Source organism: Meleagris gallopavo, chromosome 4 (assembly GCF_905368555.1).
Source record: "Meleagris gallopavo chromosome 4, MGAL_WU_HG_1.1, whole genome shotgun sequence".
NCBI classification, from domain to species: Eukaryota; Metazoa; Chordata; class Aves; order Galliformes; family Phasianidae; genus Meleagris; species Meleagris gallopavo.
Window position 1 is genome coordinate 5,426,809 of NC_139407.1, and position 23,920 is coordinate 5,450,728.

Consider the following 23,920-nt stretch of genomic DNA (forward strand, 5'->3'; position numbering starts at 1 on the left):
CAGAAGGTGGGGGGTAGGAGGGCAAGGAGACACAGAAAAGGGAGGAACCAAAACTCTTTTGTCTATAATGTGATCTCAGCTGCCCCAACTTACTCATGGCAAGGTCTTTTAAGCACAGCTAGGCTTTCTGCTGCACACATCATCAAGGCACTTGAGCAGTAACACCTTCAACACAAGTACACACACACAGAGAACCTTTCGCATACAATCTTTGTAAGATTTTCTTACAGTGCCCACATAATCCATGTTTTTGGTTTACCTGTGGACTGTGTCTACATCATAGCTCAGGAAGGAGCTTCCCTCAGAAATGAGTGATGAAAATGGATCAATGCAGACACAGTCTGTCTTAGCAAGAATTCTTCCTCCTATGAGAGGTACTAAACCAAGTTATTTCTGTGATCTTACATGTTAAGACATAGGGAGGAATAAAATATAATTGGTCATTCCCATCCTTACCTTTGTAGAAGACAACGGCAAAACCAACAAAACTGGAAGGTAACAGATACAGAATGTCAGGAGAGAAACAGTTACTGCTGCCTGATCTTATGAGGTACAAACAAAAGCCACCGTAAGACCAAAAGTTTGACCCTTCATCTTTTTTAACTTATTTTGAATTATTTCAAAAGGCAGAGAGAGGAGGAACAAGAACAAAACACAACCAATGATTAAGCCTCAACACTCTGGGATGTAGCTCAGACCAAGGTATTTCCAAAAGGTCTGGTAAAAAGTAAGCTTCCACAAGAAGCATCTCTGTGCACAGAGTTCACATGGAAAGGTGCTGGCAGCAGAGGGGCTTCAACGGGGCCTCCTGTGAGAGGAGATATGGTGCTGCCCTATGTAGGACAAGGGCCTCTCTCCTCTCCTGCTCCCAGTGCCTCTGCATGCCCAGAATGCCTGGGCTGCTCCCAGGTGAACACTGGCAGTAGATGAGAGCATGCACTTGGCACTGATGACAGTGCTTGGCTGGATCCTGGTTTTGAGCCTTGCAAACATCCCAGAGACCACTCTGGCCAAGCCTTTTGATGAAATCCTTAGCCTCAGTGACATCCCATATGTGCCCCTCTAGGCAACAGCATCTCAACTCTTCAGCCAGATCCAGACCTTAAGCCAGAGGGCAATACCACAGGTGTGGCTGTGGGCAATGGTTACCCACCTTCCTGGCTGGATTCTGGTGCTGTCCCAAAGGGAGACTGCCTGGATGTGCTCATAGGATGGGTTTACCAGCCTCCAGTGGCTCCCTGTATTAGAGCCCAGCTGGCTAAAGTTCAAAAGATGATGGAGAGCTGCAGAAGTACAATATCCCAGTGTCTGTGGTGACATCAGGTATGCTACTATCTGAGGTTGTGGTGCTTTGCATAGTGAACCAGAGAGAAGAGCAAGCATCGGGACAAGCCAATACTGAAACATTTCCAGAAGTCTGCACGTTCCCTGGTCAGACTGGGATTTCAGAGCCGAAGTTGGCTTCTCTCTGTCCTCCAAAGAGGGCCTTCAGTTAGTACTTCCTATACACAAAAGACATCAAACTTAGCCAGTAGGGTGCACAGTCAGTTCAGAAATCACATCAACCTCACAGTGTTTGAGGCACAAAGGACATACCAGGTGAATGTATCTAGCACTGGCAGCACGGGCAGGATTGGACCTTTCAGAGCCTGGGGAAGACAGCCTCACCTGTGGGAGGGCCCTTTCCCACAGCAATCAGTTTATGGTCAGACAGCAGCCATGCACCACGGCTGCAGGAAAAGGTAGTTCTCCTTCAAAGCTCAGCAGACTTCCTTGGGGCTGCTATGTGTGGGCTGCGTGAGTGGGAGTTGGGGAGAGCAGAAAGGTAAAATGCATAGGAAGCACTGAATTGAAGGAAATTGCATGATATCAGCATGCACCACTGCTTTTAACCACTGTGGTGGTTTAAGTCCTTGCTGCCTACCTGCTATTGACCACAAAGACCAATAGGAGACTTTGCGCTGTAGTTCACATCTGCCTTTCGAGTAACCCACAGAAGAGCTACAGGCATGGGGACCACGTAAAGAGTGGAAGATGGTGATTTCCCAGGAAGGGGCACAGATCAGTGTTGTGCTCACAGCCAGATGTGGAAGGGAATACAAAAACCCCAGCAAAACTGCTCTCCTTCTACTCCAGGTGCTGGTGGGTCCAAGTACCAGTCCAGCTTCCTTTAGTCAGCCTTCCCCGTGTTTTCTGGACCACTGCTGCTTTCTTCCTCCACTTTTTCTTATGTGGGCTTGAGACTTGCCTCTGTGTGCACCATGGTGCACCACACACACACCCTGCCCCACAGAGATGCAGTCCTAACTCAGGTTTTCCAGCAGTTCCAGCAAGCGCTCTGTGATCTGATTATGGGAGCGGAGGAGCTCCCATTACTACTACCTGGAAGCAATCCGAAAAGGATATCAGGAGCGGGGGCCAGACAGGGCTGTAGGAGGATTACAAGCAGGTGGAAACAACCTCACGTAGCTTATCCCACTGGCTTTGATGCTCAGCCCTCCAAGGTCGGGGAGGTGGTACAGCAGAGGTGATGGGAGGACAGCAGAGGCGCACAGCTGGTCCCGCCGGCCTCCTGCTGCTGGCTCCCGGGTAGCGACATCCACATCCAGGCAGCGACAACCACTTCAAGCTAAGGGCCGGCTTTACCCTCTCGCGTTACGGCACTCGGATACCTACGGAGCCAGTCGGCCACCCGCAGCCTGGGACCTTCTCAGACTGGATTTCAACCGGAGACAGGTGCCATAATCCCGCAGTCCCGTAGCCCCGAGCGGAACACACACACGCCGTTTCCCCGAGTACGGCGTTCCGCTTTACAGGAGTACCGAACAGGTTGCTCTTCCCCAGCCTTGCAGTCCTTCCTCCGCAGCCCTCCCCGGCAGCGATGCGCCTACAGCCACCCTCCGCGCCCCCGGCGGGCACCGGAGCCGCCCCCCGGCCCGGCCCCGAGCATGCTCAGTGCCGCCCTGACCTACTTTCCCCTGCCGGAGCCGGCGGAGGAGCGGCGGTGCGGAGGACGGCGCTGCGGCACGGCGCCCCGTGACCGCGGATTGCGGCAGCGCCGCGCTCCGCCCGCCCGCCCGCCCGCGCGGCGCGCCCCGGGCCCGGCATGGTGCTGCGCGGGGCGCGCTGAGGGGCACGGCGGCGGGCGCTGCCGCGGGGCGGCCGGCGGGCAGGTGAGCGGGAGCGGCGCTTCGGCGAGGGGGGCGGCTCGGCGGGCGGCGGCACCTGCACGGCCCTCTGCGCCTCGGCGAGGGGAGCCGCTGCGGGGCGGTGCGGGAAGGCGGCCGCGGCGCTGGGGAAGGGAGCCGCCGCGGGGAGCGGGAGGTGCCGCGCTGGGAGCGCTGGACGGCTGCTCGGGAAGTAATGCCGGATGGAGCGTGAAAGTTCAAGGGATGGATTCGCAGCGGGACCGGGGCTTTCGGGAGGACGCGCGGCTTTAGGCAGGAAGACCTGGGGCTTCTGCCTTCCCGCTGCTCCCGGGGGGTCGATGCCCGCTCCGGGCGGGAGAAAGAAAGGGCGTTAGGAAATCCGCACGGGGACCTTTTCTATGGAGCTGGCCTCTTCAGAGAGCTGAAGTTGTGTTGCCTTACATTTAAAATAAAGGTGACCCCCTGCTTTTTCGCCGTAATTACCTTTTCATTTCACAGCCTCATGAGATAGAAGTCAATTTCCAAAGTGCCCTGCAGGTACTGCAGCCTGGCAGAAGTAGCCAAAGCAGAACCTGGCAGAAGTAGCCAAAGTCGAGCAGCAGCAGCAAAGCGGGCTTAGAGATCAGAGCGCAGCGCTGCTGAGCAGGCGATCGTCCGGTGCGTTTATCTGGGCGCCTAGCAGGAAAGCGTGCTTCCCAGCTGTCCTCTGAGAGCTGCTGGCGTGAAGCTCCCCTGCTCCAGAAACAGAAGTACCTGCAGGGCAGGCAGTGCCAAATGCCACATGCGACTTCATTTGGTTTGGCTGAAGAACAGCGAGGTTAGTTCACGGTGAGAAACACAGAGGAGTTTACAGGGGAAAAGTGGAGCGGTTGAGATGTTTGGAGGCGATGCGTTATGGAACAGTTCCTCTCTTCGCTGCAGTAGGACAAAATCTGGCAGATCTCCTTTCAGGGGAGGTGATGTTTGCATGGCAGAATCTTTTGTCTGGCTTAGTGTGTTCAGTTAGCAGCAGCACCATTGGAGTACTTGTGCTTAGTGCCGTAGGGATCCTTTTTTTAGTAGAAAGGCTTCTAGTTCAGACTGCAGTGTGCCAATGTCCGTCAGTTAGGAGCACAGTTCAGGCAGCATGAGTGCACAACTGTATGTGTGGCATTTCTTCTGAAGAATTTGAAGCTGAAAGTCTGGACAGACAGCAGACAATCCACCAAGAAAAAGCTTGCTTTCCACTTTAATATTTGGTATTAGTCCAGCACAGGCAAGTTTCCCATTGTGAAAGCTTGTAGCTAACACAGATGTGTTAATGTGTCACCAGAAGGCTGTGGTGTACGACCAAGCTCCTTAGTACTTCCTGGGATATTTCTTCCTCTTGCCTGGCCTTGGAGCTGTGCACCTTTGCAAAGCCATCTCTGTAGCCTTAATTCTGTTACTTAGTTGTGCTGACTGAAGCGTTGGCATTCTTCATCCACGTACAGACCCACCTCAGAAACATCATTTCCATGATAGTGGGCGTGCTGTTATTTTTTCCCCAGTTAATATGATTAAAATAAATCATAACAGCATTTTAGAGCATCGGATCTTCCGTCTACCAGGAAAGAGGTAAGAGGCGGACAAAACTTGTCCATGTTTGTATAGGTGCAGGATAGAGCAATTCAAAGAGGCGTTGTGATTTTTACTTAGCTAACACAGCATTAGACAGAGGACTGTCTTACTTCAGAGTCATTACCAGGAGCAGTGCTTATCAGAAATCAGGAGCTCTGTAAGGCACATAATTCTCTTACTTTGGAAGGAGACCACAACACGTGGAGGGATTGCATTAAGAACAGCCTTTCTCGGCAGGCTTAACATTTAATTAACACATTCTGCCACTCCTGAATGTGTTGTAGCCACAGATGATTTCTGCTGATGTTTTTAAGTTGCACGAGGACAGGGCATCTGTACTGCACTGCAACCACACTGCTGTGCGTGCAGTCCCCACTCACACACACACAATGTGTGGCACACAGTCCTACCAGCACTGCTGCATTTTGATCAGTGGGTTTTGCCTGTGGCTGGTGGCAGTGGTGTGATGTGATATAGCAGATTGCTCTGTAAGGGTTACATTTGTAAACTCATTTCTGAATGATGTTGCTACAATTAGTACATTATCTAATTGTGATGAGCTTGACAAAAGATGCTTAGAAATTTCTTATTTTGATGTTACTTTTTTTTAGCCCAGAGCAGTTAAAATAGCAGAGAAGTTATAGAGGTCCTTCAGTAAACTCTTGATGAATTCTACCTAGATTATTTCACAGCAGTGGCCACATGAAGACACACTAGGAGGGGGCTGTATTGAATCACAGAATCACAGAAACACCAAGGTTGGAAAAGACCTTCAAGATCATCCAGTCCAACCGTCCACCCAAACCACCAATAGTTCTCACTAAACCATGTCTCTCAACACAAAATCCAAATGTTCCTTGAACGCCTCCAGGGTCGGTGAGTCCACCACCTCCCTGGGCAGCCCATGGCAGTGCCTGACCACTCTTTCAGAAAAGTAGTATTTCCTGATGTCCAGCCTAAACCTCCCCTGGCGCAGATTGAAGCTGTTCCCTCTAGTCCTAAATTGATCACATTCGTGTACAAGCAAGGCTCAAGTTTCTGTCTGGTGCAAGGCAAACTCCTTTGAATAACACTTGCTGTTCCTTCTGATACTTGTGGAGGAAATAGGCACAGCACTTTTAATCTGAAGAGATCCTTTTCTATTGCACTCAGCTATGACTGGCTAGATTCGTTTAAATTCCCCCTTTACAAGTTTAATCCTGTCTTAGTCACAGCATCCACATATAACCTCTTTGCACTGAATCCCAGCAGCCAATACAATGCTTAAGCCAGTCATTAAAAATGGGTAAATAAAAGCATCTTGCAGTTCTATGAGGACACAGATGAATTAGTCATACTCTACACTGTTTTCTTCCTGTTTTTTATTCTGTTTTAAAAATGGGAGCCTTTTGTTAAAATACTGTTTCTAATGAAAACTGTATGCAGTGAATTGAAAACACTCAAAGCACATACAAAATTTAGAATTTAAAAAGTAGAGATCTCTTGAGCCCTGCAAAGGGCTAAATTCCCTACATTTAGACTTTTTATTCATCATTTGGGAAAAGAAAACATGCAGACGTATCTAAGGGATGGTCAGCTTTGCCAAACAGCTCAGTTGAAGAGAAAGCAAATGGAAATGAGTCGGGCCCCATTCCACATTGCTGTGTTCCTAGCACTAAGAATAGATAAGCCATCCCAAGAGCATATGAGATCTGTTGTTTTAGCTGATGTTGGTTACTTAAGCTGTTAGTAGTCATACCTGCAATGTGCTGGTATAAATAGAAGGTAAGAGATGAGTAAAGAAAAGGGAAGATAACCCAAAACTTGGTGAGGCCAGGCAGTGTGCAGATGCGTGTGGAAGTGTGGGACAGATCTCTGCATCTTCTTTGTTCCTGCCTTCTCAACAAAGGGAACTTCTAGGCATTGAATCATCTGCGTTTATTGCCGACAGTAAAACAGCAGCTATGCTGAAAGCTTGCAGGGAGTTGAGCCTCTTAAAGCTGTACAGGTGTTTCTGGAATAATAGCTTTGTATACAAAACAAGGTTGAGTAGGAATTATACAGCCTCCAAATAGATACAAACGCTAAGTAAATCTAAATCATCATCATGAAAGAAGCACTTACTTGGAAAATCCTGACAAGAGCTCATACCTCATCAAATGTGAGCTGGGCTTTAAAAAGTCTCTGCTACTGATAGCATTCTATCTGCTGTAGGATCCAGGTAGCCCACAACTCAGTAGAAGGACATTTCCATCGCAGTACTTGTGTTGATTTAAAAACAGCAAGCTTCTCCACTAAATATAAAACATTGTTTTTACTGCAGTCATTAAAATACCTCCAAGAGAAAACAACTGAATTGCTCATTCCGTATAAAAATGTGCACATATACTACATCTTATCTAATGAAAAGCTAAACATCCAAGCTGCCTCAACAGTTTTGTTTTGTTTTAATTTGGTGTATTTCTTAAGAACAAAAGATTTGATCCTGGGATTACAGGAAGTGCAACATCAGAAGGGAACTTTTCAGAGGTTTGGCATTCTTGAGGTACTTTTAAATAATCTCTCAGTAATTGCCTAACAACAGCCTCCGTCTGTTCATTTTTAGGTTAACGGATTAGGGTCTTTGAGCATTTGTTGGAGTGAGGGGAACAGCCACCAGATCACTTAAAAACATGGCCAAATCAATGGAACCATTCAAGTGTTTAGAGTGAGGAGGGTTCAAATTCTCCAGGATTTCATATGCTGCTAGTTTTGCAATACCGAGGCATGAAGTAGAACAAAGAGGAACGATAATGAGGAGAGCTTTACGGTAAAATACTTACTTGCAATAAGGCTTCTAAAATATTTACAGGCTTGTGAAGGCATAATCTGGAGGATATTTTTACCATCACTGAATAGAATGACATATCCTTCCTTCCCTGCCCCAAGAGTCTGGATTTGCCATGTAGGAAGTGTTTATAGGATATTTTTTATCACAAATATAGAACATGGGGTAACCACATTGCTTATTGCTTTCTTGCTGCAATTAATTGTATGGTGCGTGATCTGTGGGGAAATTCTGAGCGCTCAGGCTTCCACAACCCTGAAATAAATAAGCAGTGTCTCTCCTGAGTGTGTGATGATTGACATTGCACGCCAGGCAATGAATGCACTTTTCAGACAACAACATGAGTAAGGTGTGATTGTGAAATGAGGGGGTCTCCCTTCACAATCATCCTGTGTTACTCTCAGTCTTAAGGAGTTCTTGCAGGAGTCTTCATTTTAGTCTAGCCATTCTAGCTGTTCTCTGGTAGGAGAGGCTTACGGAAGTCTGGTAAAGACACAATCACACTTTAGAGTTGAATGTCTGATTGCAAATCCATATGTTCCATCTGAAAATCTGCAGGTGATGTGTTTATACTGACTGAAAATGGAGTCGCAAACATAAACTGTTGATTTTTTTCAGCAATCTTGAAACCCATTCTCAAATTCCTGTATCAAAACACAATGCAAGGTGCATATTTATTGCTGTTCACAGGACTGTGTTTAGCCAATATATTAAAAATGCATACAATTATTTGCCATCACTTGAGTCAGCACTGCACACTGCCCCATTCTGGGCCTTGATTGACCTCCCAGTTTAAACATTCTACACAGATAGCCATAATTTCTGTTGCAGCAGCTTGTGTCCCTTGTCTGTAATCTGTGCTCCTGTGAGAGGAGCCTGGGTCTGGGTCCCCATACCCTCACATTGTGTGCCTGAAGGCATAAGTGTGACACCAAGTGGCACTGCCAGTACGGCCAGGGCAGCATCATGCAGCCTTGACAAGAAGTTTCTGAAAGCTTCCCAGGCAGCTGCATTCAGCCAAAAAGATTGAAACACACCTAGCTGGGAGTTGCTGCCCAGCTGGAAGCTGCAGTCTGGATGGGCAGAAGGAAGCTCTTCAACCTACAAATGCTGCCAGCGTGTCAACTATTTGACACAGTAGCCAGGAAAGAGGAAGACAGTGAAGTTAGGATGGACTGAAATCCTCCCAAAAAGAATGAAAAACAGCTTTTTGAGAACCAAGCTGCAGTATTTTATCGACTAGCAAATAACTAGAGATACAAGTCAGGAAGTTGCTGCAAGATGTACGTGAGTTGTAGTTCTCTTCATTTGCTATCTGGACCCTAATAGCTGAATCGTTTCATTGGGTAGTTTTCACTCTCCTAGGAACTGGCAATGAACTTTCCAGCTTGTGTGTCATTATGATGAAACAGTGTTCCTTCATTTGCATTCCTGTTCCAGTGGTTAGCTTTTACGTTGCCCACTTTGAAAAGGCATTGCCCATGGCAACTAAGAGATGGATTGGCCTGAAGAGGAAACGTAATATGTAGTTAAAAAAAAATAATTAGCATTAATTTTGTTTTGTAGCATCATCCTTGATTGTTATTTATAAAGTGAAAATCACTTCATTTTCTTAGTCACTTAAAAACTAAGCAAGACAGCATTGAGATGTTAAAGTTGTAGGACTATAATTTATGCATTGGAACTGACTTCTTGTGCTTCACTTCTGAATCGAATAACCTCACAGTTAATAGGATTACACGTTATTCCAAGTACAAGAACAGGCAAGTCTTACAGGAGCAAGCAAGCCAGGAAAAGGTATGCATCACTGACTTCTGTTCTTTTGTGCTGTCATTGTGTCATTCTGCACAACTGCTTATAAATGTAGCACCTCACTCACAGCACTTTTCCTTGGCAGCAGTAATACTGGGAAGCAAACTCATCTGGGATGTGAAAAAGCAAACGGTCAGTCAGAACATTTCTCTGAGTCATTTGTGTTTCCAGCCAGTCTGAGCTGAAAGTGTCTTCTATTAAGACCATCAGTGGTCTTAATTAGAGAAGTTTTAATCTCAGTTTTGGTCCATTTCACAGTCAGGACCAATACCATCAGCCTGAGGCTGTGCTTGCTCTCAAGCCTATTCCAGGCAACTTCCCTAGATAAAAAGGCAGAGATAGCACCACACAGACAGCTGTCCTGTCACTTAAAAGAAAAGCCTGTTGCAGTTCCATCACATAGCTCATCCTGTGCTGTTTTTCTTGGAAGTTAATCCTGTGAGCAGCCCTGTTACTTTCAGATTGTCGTTTTATACCATGTGGAAAGAAAGAAACAGAATTATTTAATGTAAGGACTCCTGGCAAACATCTTGCAGTAGTGAATGTTGCTACAAATACAGTATGCCAAGGGAAGATATCTTTGTATTAGATGATGGTGGAGAATTTGGACATTCCTCTTGTATCATATTAGAGGTAGGCCTGTCCCTCACTAGCTTTGGGTGGAAGAAGTAGTTCAGGGTAGCTAGGGATGCTGCTTTTCCTTTTCATGCACCACAGTTTAAAAAAATAAAATAAAAATAAAAAAAAAAGAAGGAAAAATAAGTGTATGTAAGTATATAAACTTACCATAAACCTTTAGTTTTTCAGACAGCTCATGTTTTTTTTGTTTCTGGGGGACAATAGAAAAGAATGCATCCCTCCTTTCCATGTCCAGAAATGTAACTTTATATTAACTCCCATTCTGTGGCAGAAGTGCTCCCAGAGATTGAGTCTGTTCCTTCAGAGCAATACCCTATATTATAATGTCTCCCTTCACAATCATCCTGTGTTACTCTCAGTCTTAAGGAGTTCTTGCAGGAGTCTTCATTTTAGTCTGGCCATTCTAGCTGTTCTCTAAGAGTGAATTTAAAAGGTTATGAATTTGGCAGCCTTCATAGTTTTCATTATGGGCCACAGTTCAGTAAAACCTGTCATGGCCAAGAACCAGAGTGATTAGCACTGAGCCCACTTCTCCCACACCCTGGATTCTCAGGTGTCTTTGCTAGAAGTGGGCTGACATCACTAGCAATCCTGTTTCAATACTCCTAGCCTGCCTTTTAGTTGTGTAACTGAATCATAACCCATTGCATCATTTATGTTTAAGAAAGCAGCTGACTCCCAGAGTTGCTTTCCTTAACATCCTCAGCTGCTACTGCGTGTGAGGCAAAAGCAGGATGGAAACTCTCAGGACATCTCCCTTTGCACCACAGTCTGGTGTCAGCACATTTTCTACTGTTTCCAGTTCTCCTTCCTGCTTTCCAAACCTGACTACAACGTTTTTGGTCCTGCACAGCAGCTTAGCAGAGGGTCCAGGATGGATAGCTACCCAAGTGGCTACCCTTTAACTTTCTCTTATTAGGTGGAGCTGAGAAAACCTTTGGTTTCTTCCATATTTTTTTTTTGTTATCCACTAACAGTGCGTAGGATGCACACCGAAGAAAAGATTTCCTATTCTTCGTTGCCTAGGAACATTTGTCTAAACTAGCATCTTAAAACACTGTTCTTCAGAGAGATTTCTCTTAACTCTTCAGATAAAACCAAATGACCATCAATAGCCCTTCCCTGGCACATGAAAGCAGCAGCCACCACTCCCAAACGTTCTGTGTTAAGATTCCTGCCTGGTTATTGCTCATAGCAGCCATCAAACTGTGTTTATTTCAAGCAGATATGCACCTGTGAAGGTATTAAGTGCTTTCATAGTAGAGATTTTTCTGCCATCAGAAAATATGCTCAAATACAACAAAAACAGGCTGCAGTGAGTAATTAGCAATAAAAGCTTGAGCAGTTTATGTTGTTCCTTTGCCCTTCCCATTGTCTTGTACCAGCCAGTCTTTGTTCCTCCTTCCCTTGCCAAGAAAGTGTGACATGTCTTTTGGCTTTTCTCTATGGTGCAATGCAGATCTATAACACTGTACACAAGCATTTTATAGACTGAATCTGTGTAACCATAAAGAATGGCTGTCTCCAAGGTTAATGGAATAGTAGAAATTAGATGTAAATAGTTACTGAAGTGAATAAGCAGATTTGAAGGACTTTTTCCAAGGCAGAGATTTAGACACACTGTGCCTGTCTATAGAGAATGTCTAGAATGTAGACCCTTCACAGTTTGCACAGAGGGAAATGGATTTCTGAAGTGACTGTTCATATGGCTTTATAGGACAAATGAGATTTGCATGTTAATTTAAGGTTAAAAATTATTCTGCCTCATCAAGGCAGATATTTCCACGTTCAGTATTTAGGAAAACTGAGAGAAAATGAGGGCAGACTTGAAGCAATGACAAACATCCATACCATTCATGCAGCTTCTCTGAAGAAAAAAAAAAAACAAACATAGCTTTTTGTTTCCACTAATGATCCGTCCTACAAAATAGAGGAAACTAATTTGCTCTTGTAGTAACAGCTGTATCCATTTGTACGAAATCAACTTCATTGCATTACAGAGAATAGGGAATGGAGAAGAAAACAGCCTAAGACAAATAGAATCAGTGAAAGACAGTAATGTTGTTTTCTTTTTGAGTAAAGAAGAGGCTTTTATTTTAGTTTTTCATGTTTATATGTTATTTGCCTAACTTTGTCAGCAGTCATTTCTCCATGCTAAAGCAGATGAGGTACCATGACATCAAACAAATCTTCAGTATAATGTAAACTGTTTTGCAAGTGAAATGTTCACTTAGGGCAAGTTTGTTGGATACTAACTGTGACCTATGTTTAGATTTCAGATAGATTGCTCAAACTAATAATCACAGAATGGCCAGGGTTGGAAGGGACCTCAAGGATCACGAATCTCCAACCCCCTGCCACATGCAGGGCCACCAACCTCCACATTTCATACCAGATCTGGGGCTGCCCAGGGCCCCATCCAACCTGGCCTTGAACACCTCCAGGGATGGACGGGGCATCCACAGCCTCTCTGGGCAGCTGTTCCAGCACCTCACCACTCTCTCTGGAAAGAACTTCCCCTTGACATCCAACCTAGATCTTCCCTCATTAATAAGGTTCACTAAGTTTCAGTTATTTACCTCACAAAAACGTGAGCAAAAACCAATGTGGTTAGCTATTCTGATGTGATTTTAACATATTTTGCGGCCCTTAGACTGTGAGTGAAATTTTGAGAGGTGCTCATCTTGAGGCCAACATTGTGCCATCAGTCAGTAGCGAATGCCCGTTGTGTTCTCTGGGAGCATAATAAGGCCAATAGAGAGCACATTTGTAACTCCCCCTCCTCTGTCTACACACTGAAGTCATTGCTAAAGAAAGGGCTCATTGTAGATGATTAGTTGAGGAAAAATATTGTTGTGAGAGCGTGCAAAAACTGAACAAGCAAAATACTTAAGGCCACATAAGGAATGGAAAAGTCCCAGCTTCATTTGTACCTCAGAGCAACCCTGCCCATAAGTATGTCACTAGCAAGTATTTTTCTTTCCAAATCTGCTCTAAAAATGACTTCATGAACTATAAATACCCTCTTTTACATATCTCTTCCATGTTACGTTTTATCTCAGCAAACCTGAAGAAAAAAAAAAGAAGAAGAAAAGTGAATGGTTTTAGATGTTCTGTTCTATGCTCTACTGTATTCAGACAGAATTGTGAATGCTAAGGGCTCTAAAAGCAGCACCAAAACCCCTTCCTGGAATGGTTCTTCCTTCTGACACGTTCCACATTTCAACTAAGGCTGTGCATGACAGAGCTGCAGCACTGAACACTGAACTGGTAGTGACAGCTTTAATGTGCTGCACCTTTGTTCGCCTGTTGATTTTGCAGGTGCAAAAAAAAAAAAAAAAAAGAAATTCTGTAGAACTTTTGGTCTAAAATTGTAGCTGCTGCTGTAGCTAAATTGCTGCTAAGTGTCTAGGTGATAAAAGCTTTCTCCTACGCCTGCCACTCTGAACAACAGGAAAATGTATGCATCTTTTTCCAGTAAGAAGAAGGACTGTGATAACATTAGCATTTAGACAAGACGTTGAGCTGATGATTGTGAAATGCATTAATGGATGTGTCACTGTTTTAAAGGAGCACATCTAATGGATTGTTTATACAGGCCATCTCATTATACTTTTTTTTTTTTTTTTAGGATATTAAAAAAAATTGCATGGATCAAAATAAGGCTCTTTTGTGACCTCCTCACCTCAAGGGCCTACATTCTACAGAACCAACTCCAGTTTCCAGCCAGCTGCGTATAGCAGTGAAGGAAAATGAACATACTGAACAGCCACCACTCTTTGTGCTTTCTGCCTACCATACGCCTTGTCATCTTACTAGCAGCTCTGACAACTGCTGAGGATGTGACTAATAGCACTTTCAACCGCACTGGCACAAACACAGGATCTGTGCCTGTGGTCATCTCCCACATCGACCACATCATAGTCAAGGAGGGGTGTAGTGCCTTGATTGACTGCAATGTCCAAGGTAGCCCTAGTCCACATTACAGATGGTACAATTCTAACGGCCGCCTGCTCCAAGGGGAAGAGAATAAAGGTAAGATTTTAGCATTCTCAGCAATGTAGCCTGTCCTGAGACACTTCTGACTTCAGCAGGTTCACTAAAAGCCTTAATTTAATAACTGATATTTTCCTGCAGGAAAATATGTGAATCGTATCAGCTATAAATGGTGTGTACATCTCAGAAGAAAACAATTTTTTTTGTAGTGTGTTATTTATAGCAAAACATAGCAAGAAGCTGAAATGCTTATGTTGTAGGCAGGCTTCTTTTCATTGGAAGACTTCAGGTTTGATTCTGTTATTCATTCTCTCCTCTTTGTTCTTCTCTGACACCAAAGAAGACAGAAAAGCTGTTTTCCAACTCAAGGAAAGATTCTCTTGGCATATGGGAAGAGTTCATTGGCACAGTTTCAAAGAAAATAACTCTCTGCTAGCCCTCCCCATCTTTATGTACCTTGACATATGTGAGAAACAGGAGATGCCCTGAATAACCGATGGAAAAGTAGGGGCATGTTACAGTTGGTGTTACAGCTGGAAAGATTATTGCGGTGGAGATGGGAAAAGAAACAAACTGGGAAGGAATGCTCACCTGTATCCAAAGATCCAGGTTCATAGGAGAGACTCCACAGAGGAGAGATCTCCAAAAAGAGATCCTTTCCCAGTGGCAGTCAGCCATTAAACGGGGGTCTACAGCTTCACCTGTGCTCCCAGGGCTGACTCAGTCCTGTCCTCAGGTGATCAATCAGTGGTTCAGGCTGTGACTCAACAGTTCCCATACAGGGCAGCAGTTAGATGGACAAGCCAAGTCTGAGCAACTGTGGCTGCACTAAGACTGTTGTACTTGGCAGAGACCTTCATTTCACATGAGCTTGTTTTCCTTAGATAAAAGGAAAGTTTGGTGAATAATCGTAGTTATACTTTTAGGGAACATTTAGTGGGGGGAGATGGAAGATGTTTTGTTCATGTAATCCTTCTGTATCGACTGCTTTGTTCACAGCATGATGAAATAGACTCTTAATAATTCACAATAATTGCAGGACAGCTTGTCTAAATAATAGCTGAACTGAGAACAACTCTATGGAGTTATGCAATTATGGAAATGATTGACCCAACTGTAAGTGCTACAACAGCATATCTATAACAACCTACTACAGAACAGATTATATTATACATTTCAATATTTTATCTTTTTTTTTTTTTCTGTAAAGCTAGAGAAAGAGGCTGCTTGACCTAGTTAAGAAGACTTTCAGATATAATATGTGCATGGTCATAGGAACATATAGAGAGTTTTACTAGGGCTCACCAAGAGAAGTTTTCCTGTTTAGCTAGGCATCCAACTTTTGGTCTTTGTGTAGCTGACAGAGAGGTAGCTGCTAACACAAGCATTCAGATAGATAAGCAAAAACTTTGACCAAATCAATGAAAATGCAAATGTGGCATAAGAAAATGTCATTTTATCTTAGACTTTCAGCACTGCACTTCTTTAAGAATACGGTTCTTTTCATGTAAGAAAGCACAAGATGCATATATGTGGTTAGGCTGAAAAAGGTGTTGAGCTGTTATAAAAAAAAAAAGCAACGATACCTTTTCTATTTATTGTGGCTTACACTGTCTGCCAGGGTCTTTGAATCACAGTTCAGTGCTGTTATCTCATTTGTAATAACTGGAGCCAGAACACATCAGCAAGATGTCTTGTCATTTTACAGTGAATAAAGACCTACTTTGCCAACATTGCAATTCAAAGAAATACACAGCAGCCAGTACTGTACATCTTAACCTAGAACTGGAGAAGGAAGTGTTACAGATGTTGACACATCCACTGTAAGACAGTTTTACTCACAATTTCCCCATCTTTAACTGATTGGAGTGATTTCTTTTATGCGAAGTTCTGGTTTAGACTAAAGATTTTATTTATTCTATGCATGTTTAATTAGGGAAAAAAATAAAAAAAACCATGAAAATGATAAAAGCCCATACCTGCTCTGTATTAAAAATGTTTTTTTGGACTATTGAGTCTCAAAATTGCCCAAAGATTCTTCCTGGAAAGAAATAAGGTAAGAAATAGGAGAATCTTTTGAACAACAACAGAAAACTTTGATGAAAAAGATGAAATAAATGTAGATATAAGATGTGCAGCAGCCTACAGCAGGACTGCAGTCCTTGCAATGTGAATTTATATCCACTGCTTTGGGGTTTTGTGTTATTTTAGTCCTTTCATCACAGATTTGCCATCTTTGGTCAGCTACTTCAACAGATTTAAATTGCAACAAGCTAAGTTAGATTTAAGGAAAAACAACTTTCTGATAGTAAGGATAGGCAAGCACCTGAAATCTCTTGCTGTGGAAAATAATAGAAACTCCATCACTGACTTCAACAAATGCCTATCAGGAATGGCTTGGGGCTGTGTTAAGGAGGTGGAAAATACTTGAGTCTATATCTCTGGAATTCTTGTTTTTGTAGGTTTATATTAAGAAAATTACATAGCTTACTGTAACAAACCACCAAAAATAACCCAATGAAAATCAATAAAATGCACTGTCATGGAACAAAACAAGGAGAGTTTAGTAAGTTTTTCTGTCTCATAATCTTGTTGCTATTGTTCTTTGAGTATGTGGGGCATGTGTTTGGGAGGCTCTCTGGGATAAGCTGCCATCCTTTTATCTGTCTATAAGATGTCCACAGATGTCATACGTATTGTCTAATTTTTATGAGACTCTTTTAAGGCATGAAATATAATATATTTGAAATCAGTGTCAATGATTTGTTAACAAGCTAGGATCTCAAGGGGAGAAACCCCTTTATGATGGCAAATTCTTTGTTTTCTCATCAATGTTATTTCCCTTTTCCAAAATCTGAGGCCAGTTTGACAAAGCTGATGTTTAAACTGTGCTGATCATGTGAACGAGATGCCTCTAAGCGAGTTATTCTGTTCTCCTTTCCAGCAGGAAAATGGTGGTTTCTTGACAACGGGCTCCTAAACATTACCAGCGTGTCTTTTGAAGACAGAGGTAAATACACGTGTGTCGCATCTAATATGTATGGCAGCGTTAACAATACTGTGACTCTGAGGGTTGTCTTTACTTCCGGAGATATGGGAATCTACTACATGATTGTCTGCCTTGTAGCTTTCACCATTGTTATGATATTGAACATTACGCGGTTATGCATGATGAGCAGTCACCTGAAGAAAACGGAGAAAGCAATCAATGAATTCTTCAGAACAGAAGGAGCAGAGAAACTCCAGAAAGCCTTTGAGATTGCAAAACGTATCCCAATTATCACTTCAGCCAAAACGCTCGAGCTTGCCAAAGTAACACAGTTCAAGACCATGGAATTTGCTCGCTATATCGAAGAGCTTGCTCGGAGTGTGCCTTTGCCACCTCTCATCATGAACTGCAGGACTATAATGGAAGAAATTATGGAGGTTGTTGGTCTGGAGGAGCAAGGACAGAATTTTGTACGGCAGACAGCAGAAGGCCAGGAAACTACTGAAACAGATGAGCTCTACACGATCCCGAACGCTTTGAAGCGCAGTGACTCTCCCACAGCTGACTCTGATGCATCATCACTGCATGAGCCACCTCAACAGATTGCAATAAAAGTGTCGGTTCACCCACTGTCCAAAAAGGACTGCGTGGATGGTCAGTCACAGGAAAGTGTGCAGTTGGACACCAAGGAAGAAGACCTTCCTCAAACACCAGCACTTCCAGCAGAGCCCTCTCCTGAGCCTTCTGCCGAACTGACTTCTGATGACACAGCATTGGCAAATGACACGTGTGTTATATATGAAAGCCATGTATGATAGTTACTCCTGAATCTATGCATAGCAGGAAAATCAGGTGGAGCTCTTTTAAAAATACATATTGTACTTGCCGCTAAGCCTTACCAGGAGACTATCATAGCAAAGCATGTATGTGGATTATTGGCACTTTCTTCTCGGTTTGACTTTAATTTATCATGATGTATGGCAGAGTAATTGCTAATACATTAATACTATTTGCTCTTTTGGATTAGGAGTATTTCCAAGAAACATTTACCTCAGCATTTTCTAGGCTGGAGTTACCTGTATGGCCACCTGGAAGTCACTGGTAGTATTTGATGTAGGACACTTGAACTTATTGAACACAAAACCGGTTTTCATTTTCCTCCTTCACAGCCATTATTTTCCATTATTTTGCAAATATTGTCTTGTGAATTTGAATTACTGCCCAAGAGGCAGCGCTCCAGTAGCCAAATAAAATCCTAATAGATTACTTTTACAAAGCCTGTTTGCTGAGCTGCATTGTGATTGAAGAGGCCATTAAAGAAAGTTAAAATGTTTCCATTTCATTTGGGACCAGCCTGCTTAGGCACAAGGGAAATAGTTTTCCCTTTTCCACTGAATGAAGATGCCAATGAGTGGGTGGGTTTTTTGTTTGTTTGTTTGTTTGTTTTGTTTTTCTTGTCAAGAAACAACTTTAAGGTGTATTTTAAAGATAGGAAAGCCCTTAAGCATCTTATAAAAATTTGCAGTCAGAGCCCTGCGGGTTTTTTCTTGCATTTGTTTGTCTGTCTCCAACTTCGTCTGTCCCCGACCTTGCCTGAAGTTTGTAAGGAAAACAGTTGCAAATATGCAGGATGTCTTGCTTTTTAGTAATTTGGCAGGAATGCACAGTGTTCGGCAGAATGCAGCTGCATTAACAGTCCTGCAAACTCCAGTAATCAGATGATGACAAGGGTGAAATGCAGAAGGCACCTATACTTGGATTCTCAATTTTGTGCAGATTTTTTAGTCGGGGATCAAGTCTAAATTTATCTGTGAGCATAAGTTGGAGGACGTTATATCCAAATTAAATAAAAAAAAAGAAGCGTGCTGTGAAATTACAATGACAGTCACACAAACTGTTTTACTGCGTTATAATTTCTTTGATATTTTAAGAACCTCCCGCATACGGTAGGATGTTTCCTACTTGAGAACATGTGATTCTATACCAGTAAAACTTAAGTATTACAGCAATTGGGACATATTAAAAAAGGATAAACATTTATGCCAGGAGTTGCAGACAGACAATAAAAAGGACCTTCTTTGGAGTAAGCCTGGAAAGAAAGCACTTAAAAGGACGAGTTTCTCTGGGGTTAATAGCATATTACTTCATTATCTGACACATATTTAATTTGGAACTAAGGAACTTACTATCACCTAGTAGATTTTAAGGAAGACTGTGGTGTATGTATAGATATTCGAATCTGGAATCTGGTATATTGCAAAAAAATAAGTCACTTAGGTCTATGGAGAGGTGATGCATGGATGGCTCTCTGGATGTACTACTGAAGTAGTCACGTCTACATAAGGTGTCCTTTGGAGGTAATCAGCTATGTTGGCTGCACAGCTCACCGAGACCAAGCAAAGTCAACGTGGCAGCCATCTAAAAAAACACACTGATAACAGATTGAGGTTATCTTCGTATTAAAGAGCAGAACTTCACTAGCAGTGTAATACAGGAACACCTTGTAACTTGCCTTTCCATGGTTACTAAAAGAATATTTGTTTAATAAAGACTTGAGATTTTGTGATAAACTCATGAAGATGACAGCATTTAGTTGCTTAACATTTGTGCTCACCACTGTGGTAGGCATCTCTACAAAATGCATTTGCACATATCCAAAAGGAGAATGCAAGGGCAAAATCCCTTAAGGAATATGGCTGGAAACATTTTAGAGAGAAGCAATGTAAATCTAGAACGTGGGGTAAGAACAGCATGAGGAACCTCACACCTGACTGGTGTGATTTCAGACACTTGTGATGCAAGCTTATTTCCTTGTCTGAGTCCAAAATACGTTTCTGTTCACTGCTCATATCAGTTTTTCTTCAAATCACTCGCTTTGGTTCTAGTTTGAAAGAGGGTGAGGGCAGAAAAAAAAAAGCAGGAACTTGCATTAAATTCCTTTCATTCACCTTGATCTCCTGAAAAGAGGCATCTCGATTTTTCTACCTGCCCAGTATTTACAAATAATGGTAACACACTTAATAAGTTAGCTGCTTGGTGCCCAACTAAGGCTGATCAGATGATAAAGGATGTTCTCCTTCAATAACTTTAAAATTACACTTAAAAAAAAAAAAAAGTTTCAAAATTAAACTACAGGATTTGTTTGCTTTCTAATTACAAATTTTTCCAGTGGAGACCAGACCCTTTCATGTATTCATGTGGTGATTGGTACTAGGCCATTCTGATCCTGACAGTGCCTCTGTGTAAACTTTCTTGAAGATACAGCTCCTATTTTTTTCCAAAGACTGCCCAGGAAGAGCATGTGTTTATATACAGACATACCTTGGGAATCATTTGTGAGCAACAGTAACTTGGAATTGATGCATGTAATAGGTATGGTGCTGAATTTCTGCTGTTGCAAGGTCAAAGGGAACTTCTCAACTGACTTTGCTGGAGCTGAAGTCACTGATTGCCAAGTCTTTACAGCCAGGCTGCTGTAAAGCTTTTGGACACAGAGCTTGGTGGTACTACTGGAATAAAAAACAGAACAGTGCTGTACTGAAAGAAAACACAGGCTGTAATTGTTTTGTTTTATGTATTTCTTCTCTTTTATGTGTCTACTATACTACACCTGAAAGCACAAAGCTTTTTCAATGCTTTCAGGGACTTCCTTTGTGGGAGGTATGTGGGCTGCAAGATCCAAACCCAAACCCATCTTTTCTCTTCCAAATTTTCTGGCTTTGTTTTCATAAAGTAATTATTTGTTTTTATTTTTTTGCAGAATTTCCAAGGGAATGGCTATTTTATGTCAAAAGAGCAGTATTAACAAATATAAAATTACTGATGGTTTGAAAGAAACATTAACATTTGCATCGTTATGTATTTTTGTTCACTCTAAGTACTTCAGGGACATTAAGTAATCTGTTGTCGTATTTGGACTCTGCACACCTTTTGCTGTACTGTTTTATTTATCAAGCAGCAATTGTTCTTAAAGTGCTCAGCACTTGGAAAATCCTGTCCAAGGACATTCACATTTTAAAAGCATAAGGAACACCAGGCCTGCTCAGAAAGGAAATGAAATTTGCAGAATATATTTATGCTATTTAAAATGTTTTTGCTGAAACTTCATGAAAGATGACTACATTTCTGCAGCATAGCAAATCAGCGTTGGATTTGATTTTTTGACACTCACTGTTCTTTTTGCACTAAACATAAGATTGTATTCATCAGACCACTTGAACACTGTGCTCACTATTTACTGACAGCATTTTCTTTCTGATCAGCACTTGTTTACTGCTGACCCTCTTCTGTTTTCTGAATGAGTGTGCTTGTGAGTAAGTCTCTACCCTTCACTCATTTTTAAAGACTGTCATTTCAGAATTGTTAGAAAGGATAGATCAGCATTTTATGCAGGTTTGTTGGTATTAGGTGAGGCATAGCAGTTTGCTCCTTAAAAATTACTGTGTTATCATCATCAGTCTTGCTGAATGGCATATATGGGCAGATGTTGATTTTTACTTTTTTTTAACAGTGCCTGTTTTATTCTAACGTAGGTACAATGTCAGTTCCTCGATTTGCAGTTACCTTTTGGCAAAAGTACTGTAACGTAATCAGGGCTTTCTGACCTTCAGTTTGATTCAGAGCTCAGTTTGATTCTGAGAAGTATTAAGTGTTGAATTTTAAAAGTTCTCATGGCCTATCTTGGCAGCATGCTATTTTAGAGTATGTCATACTTTGTGGGACAACTGAAAGCTTCTTAGATGGAAAGGAAATGTTTGCACTAAAGTATCCTGTTATATTTCATTTGTTATGAAATCCTTTTTAATTTAATGAGAAATATAAAATAACGATGTTCTTTGGAGAAGCAGCTACTGTATTTTGATTTAAATAACTGCTACAGTTTTATAGTTCGCAGCCGTAAACCACAGAGACCAGTTCATGCTCTAGTGGCAAAAAGAATTGTGATCCAGCTTGTAAATTGGTCATTGTTTCAATAAAGAATTTGCACTGACTATGCTGAGTTTGTACACACTCAAAAAGATGGCAACTGCCTTATATGAGTACACCGAGGCTACAGTTCAAATGAAAGTAAACTATGGCTTTCATTGTACATGTGCTAATACATCAGAACTTTGATCAGGAGAAACAGTTATTTGTCTAGACATGAGTTTTAATAAAGCTTTGAAAGAGAGCTGTTGTCATTATTCAGAATATAGACCCAATTGTTGTATTAATAGCCTTGACTGCTCACATTCGTAGCATTTTCCCTCTGGAAGCATGTTGGCACTTCTTTATGTAATCCAAAGGACTTTATGTCAGCTGTCTCCTCTCTGAGCACTGTCATTGGGCCCTGCCAAAAAGTCTTGCTGTTCTTTCAGAATTAAAGCTAACAAAGTGTCTCCTCTCCCAGAGGAGTACCGTACAGAGTACTAGAAGGAAACAGAAGTATCGATTGCCATACTGCTGAGGTTCAACAAGGCCAAGTGCAAGGTGCTGCACTTGGACTGGGGCAATCCCAGGTGTTTATATAGACTGGGCGAAGAACCCCTTGAGAGCAGTCGTGTGGAGAAGGACTTGAGGGTCCTGGTGGACGAGAAGCTGGACATGAGCCAGCAGTGTGCGCTTGCAGCCCAGAAGGCCAACTGTGTTCTGGGCTGCATTAAAAAAGGGGTGGCCAGCAGGGAGAGGGAGGTGATTGTCCCTCTGTACTCGGCTCTTGTGAGGCCCCATCTGCAGCACTGCGTCCAGGCCTGAGGCCTCCAGTACAGGAAGGATGTGGAGCTCTTGGAGCGGGTCCAGAGGAGGGCACTGAGATGATCAGAGGGCTGGAGCACCTCTCCTATGAGGAAAGGTTCAGGGAACTGGGCTTGTTTAACTTGTGGCCTTCCAGCACTTGAAGGGAGCGTATAAACAGGAGGGGGAATGGCTGTTTATGAGGGTGGATGGTGATAGGACAAGGGGGAATGGTTTTAAACTAAGACAAGAGAGGTTTAGGTTAGATACGAGGAGGAAGTTTTTCACTCAGAGGGTGGTGAGGCACTGGAACAGGGTGTTCAAGGAGGCTGTGGATGCCCCATCCCTGGAGGCATTCAAGGCCAGGCTGGATGTGGCTCTGGGCAGCCTGGTTCAGTGGGTGGCGACCCTGCACACAGCAGGGGGTTAAAACAGGGTGATCATTGTGGTCCTTTTCAACCCAGGCCATTCTATGATTCTATGATTCTATGATCTTTCTCCATTCCCTCACCCACCCTAAAGGACATGGTGAAATGGCTTTCCTTTCCCACAGCAGCTGGCCGGCTTCACTCCTTAACTGCCCCAGCAGGACTTAATAAAAACAGACATGCCTTGCCTTGGCTCTGCTGGTGTTATGCATGCAGCAGCCAGTGACAGTCACTGACGGAGATGGAAATGATGGAGATGGAGATGGAGATGGAGATGGAGATGGAGATGGAGATGGAGATGGAGATGGAGATGAGATGGGTGACATTTGTTCTTTCACATAGAAAGATTTGATCTTGCCAGATGCCTGTCTCCTATGCTGAAAAACACCAGCCAGTGCCAGAACGGGAGCTGTTTATTTCATGTGTTTTTAGTCTACAATCTTTTCTGTTTTAACTCTGCTCTTTGAAAGGGTGTTCCAATTTTGAAAAAATATTTTCAAAAAGCATTTTTATTCAGTGGTTTCAGTTGAACTAATGAAAGACATCCACAATTTATCTACAGTTATCTATCAAAAAATAGTGGAGAGGTCATAGAATAGAGCACACATGCCCAGAGCCACATGCTATTTTATTGTCCCAGAGTGGAGCTAGCTCTGTCTGTAACTGGGGTAGATTGATAATGCTGTGACTTATTTTTAACACAGATCGGCACCACCTGAGGCCGCTCCTGTTCAGTGTGCTGAGCTCCTCCAGCATCTTGCTCAGCGTTTCCCAGGAAGACGTACCACCA

General features: G+C 43.0%; 1 protein-coding gene across 2 annotated transcripts; it reads left to right on the forward strand.

Moving 5' to 3' along the window:
- Positions 1-2,937: 2,937 nt before the first annotated feature.
- MFAP3L (microfibril associated protein 3 like) lies at positions 2,938-22,160 on the forward strand. 2 transcript variants are annotated; one of them, XM_085222056.1, is made up of 3 exons: positions 2,938-3,173; positions 13,637-14,040; positions 16,949-22,160. In XM_085222056.1, the coding sequence occupies exons 2-3, from the start codon at positions 13,758-13,760 to the stop codon at positions 17,803-17,805; spliced, it is 1,140 nt and encodes a 379-aa protein (XP_085078182.1). In that variant the 5' UTR covers positions 2,938-3,173; positions 13,637-13,757; the 3' UTR covers positions 17,806-22,160. The 2 variants fall into 2 exon arrangements, with proteins under 2 accessions (XP_085078182.1, XP_085078181.1); XM_085222055.1 differs by having other exon boundaries at positions 2,940-3,173; positions 16,946-22,160.
- The last annotated feature ends 1,760 nt before the right edge of the window (positions 22,161-23,920 follow it).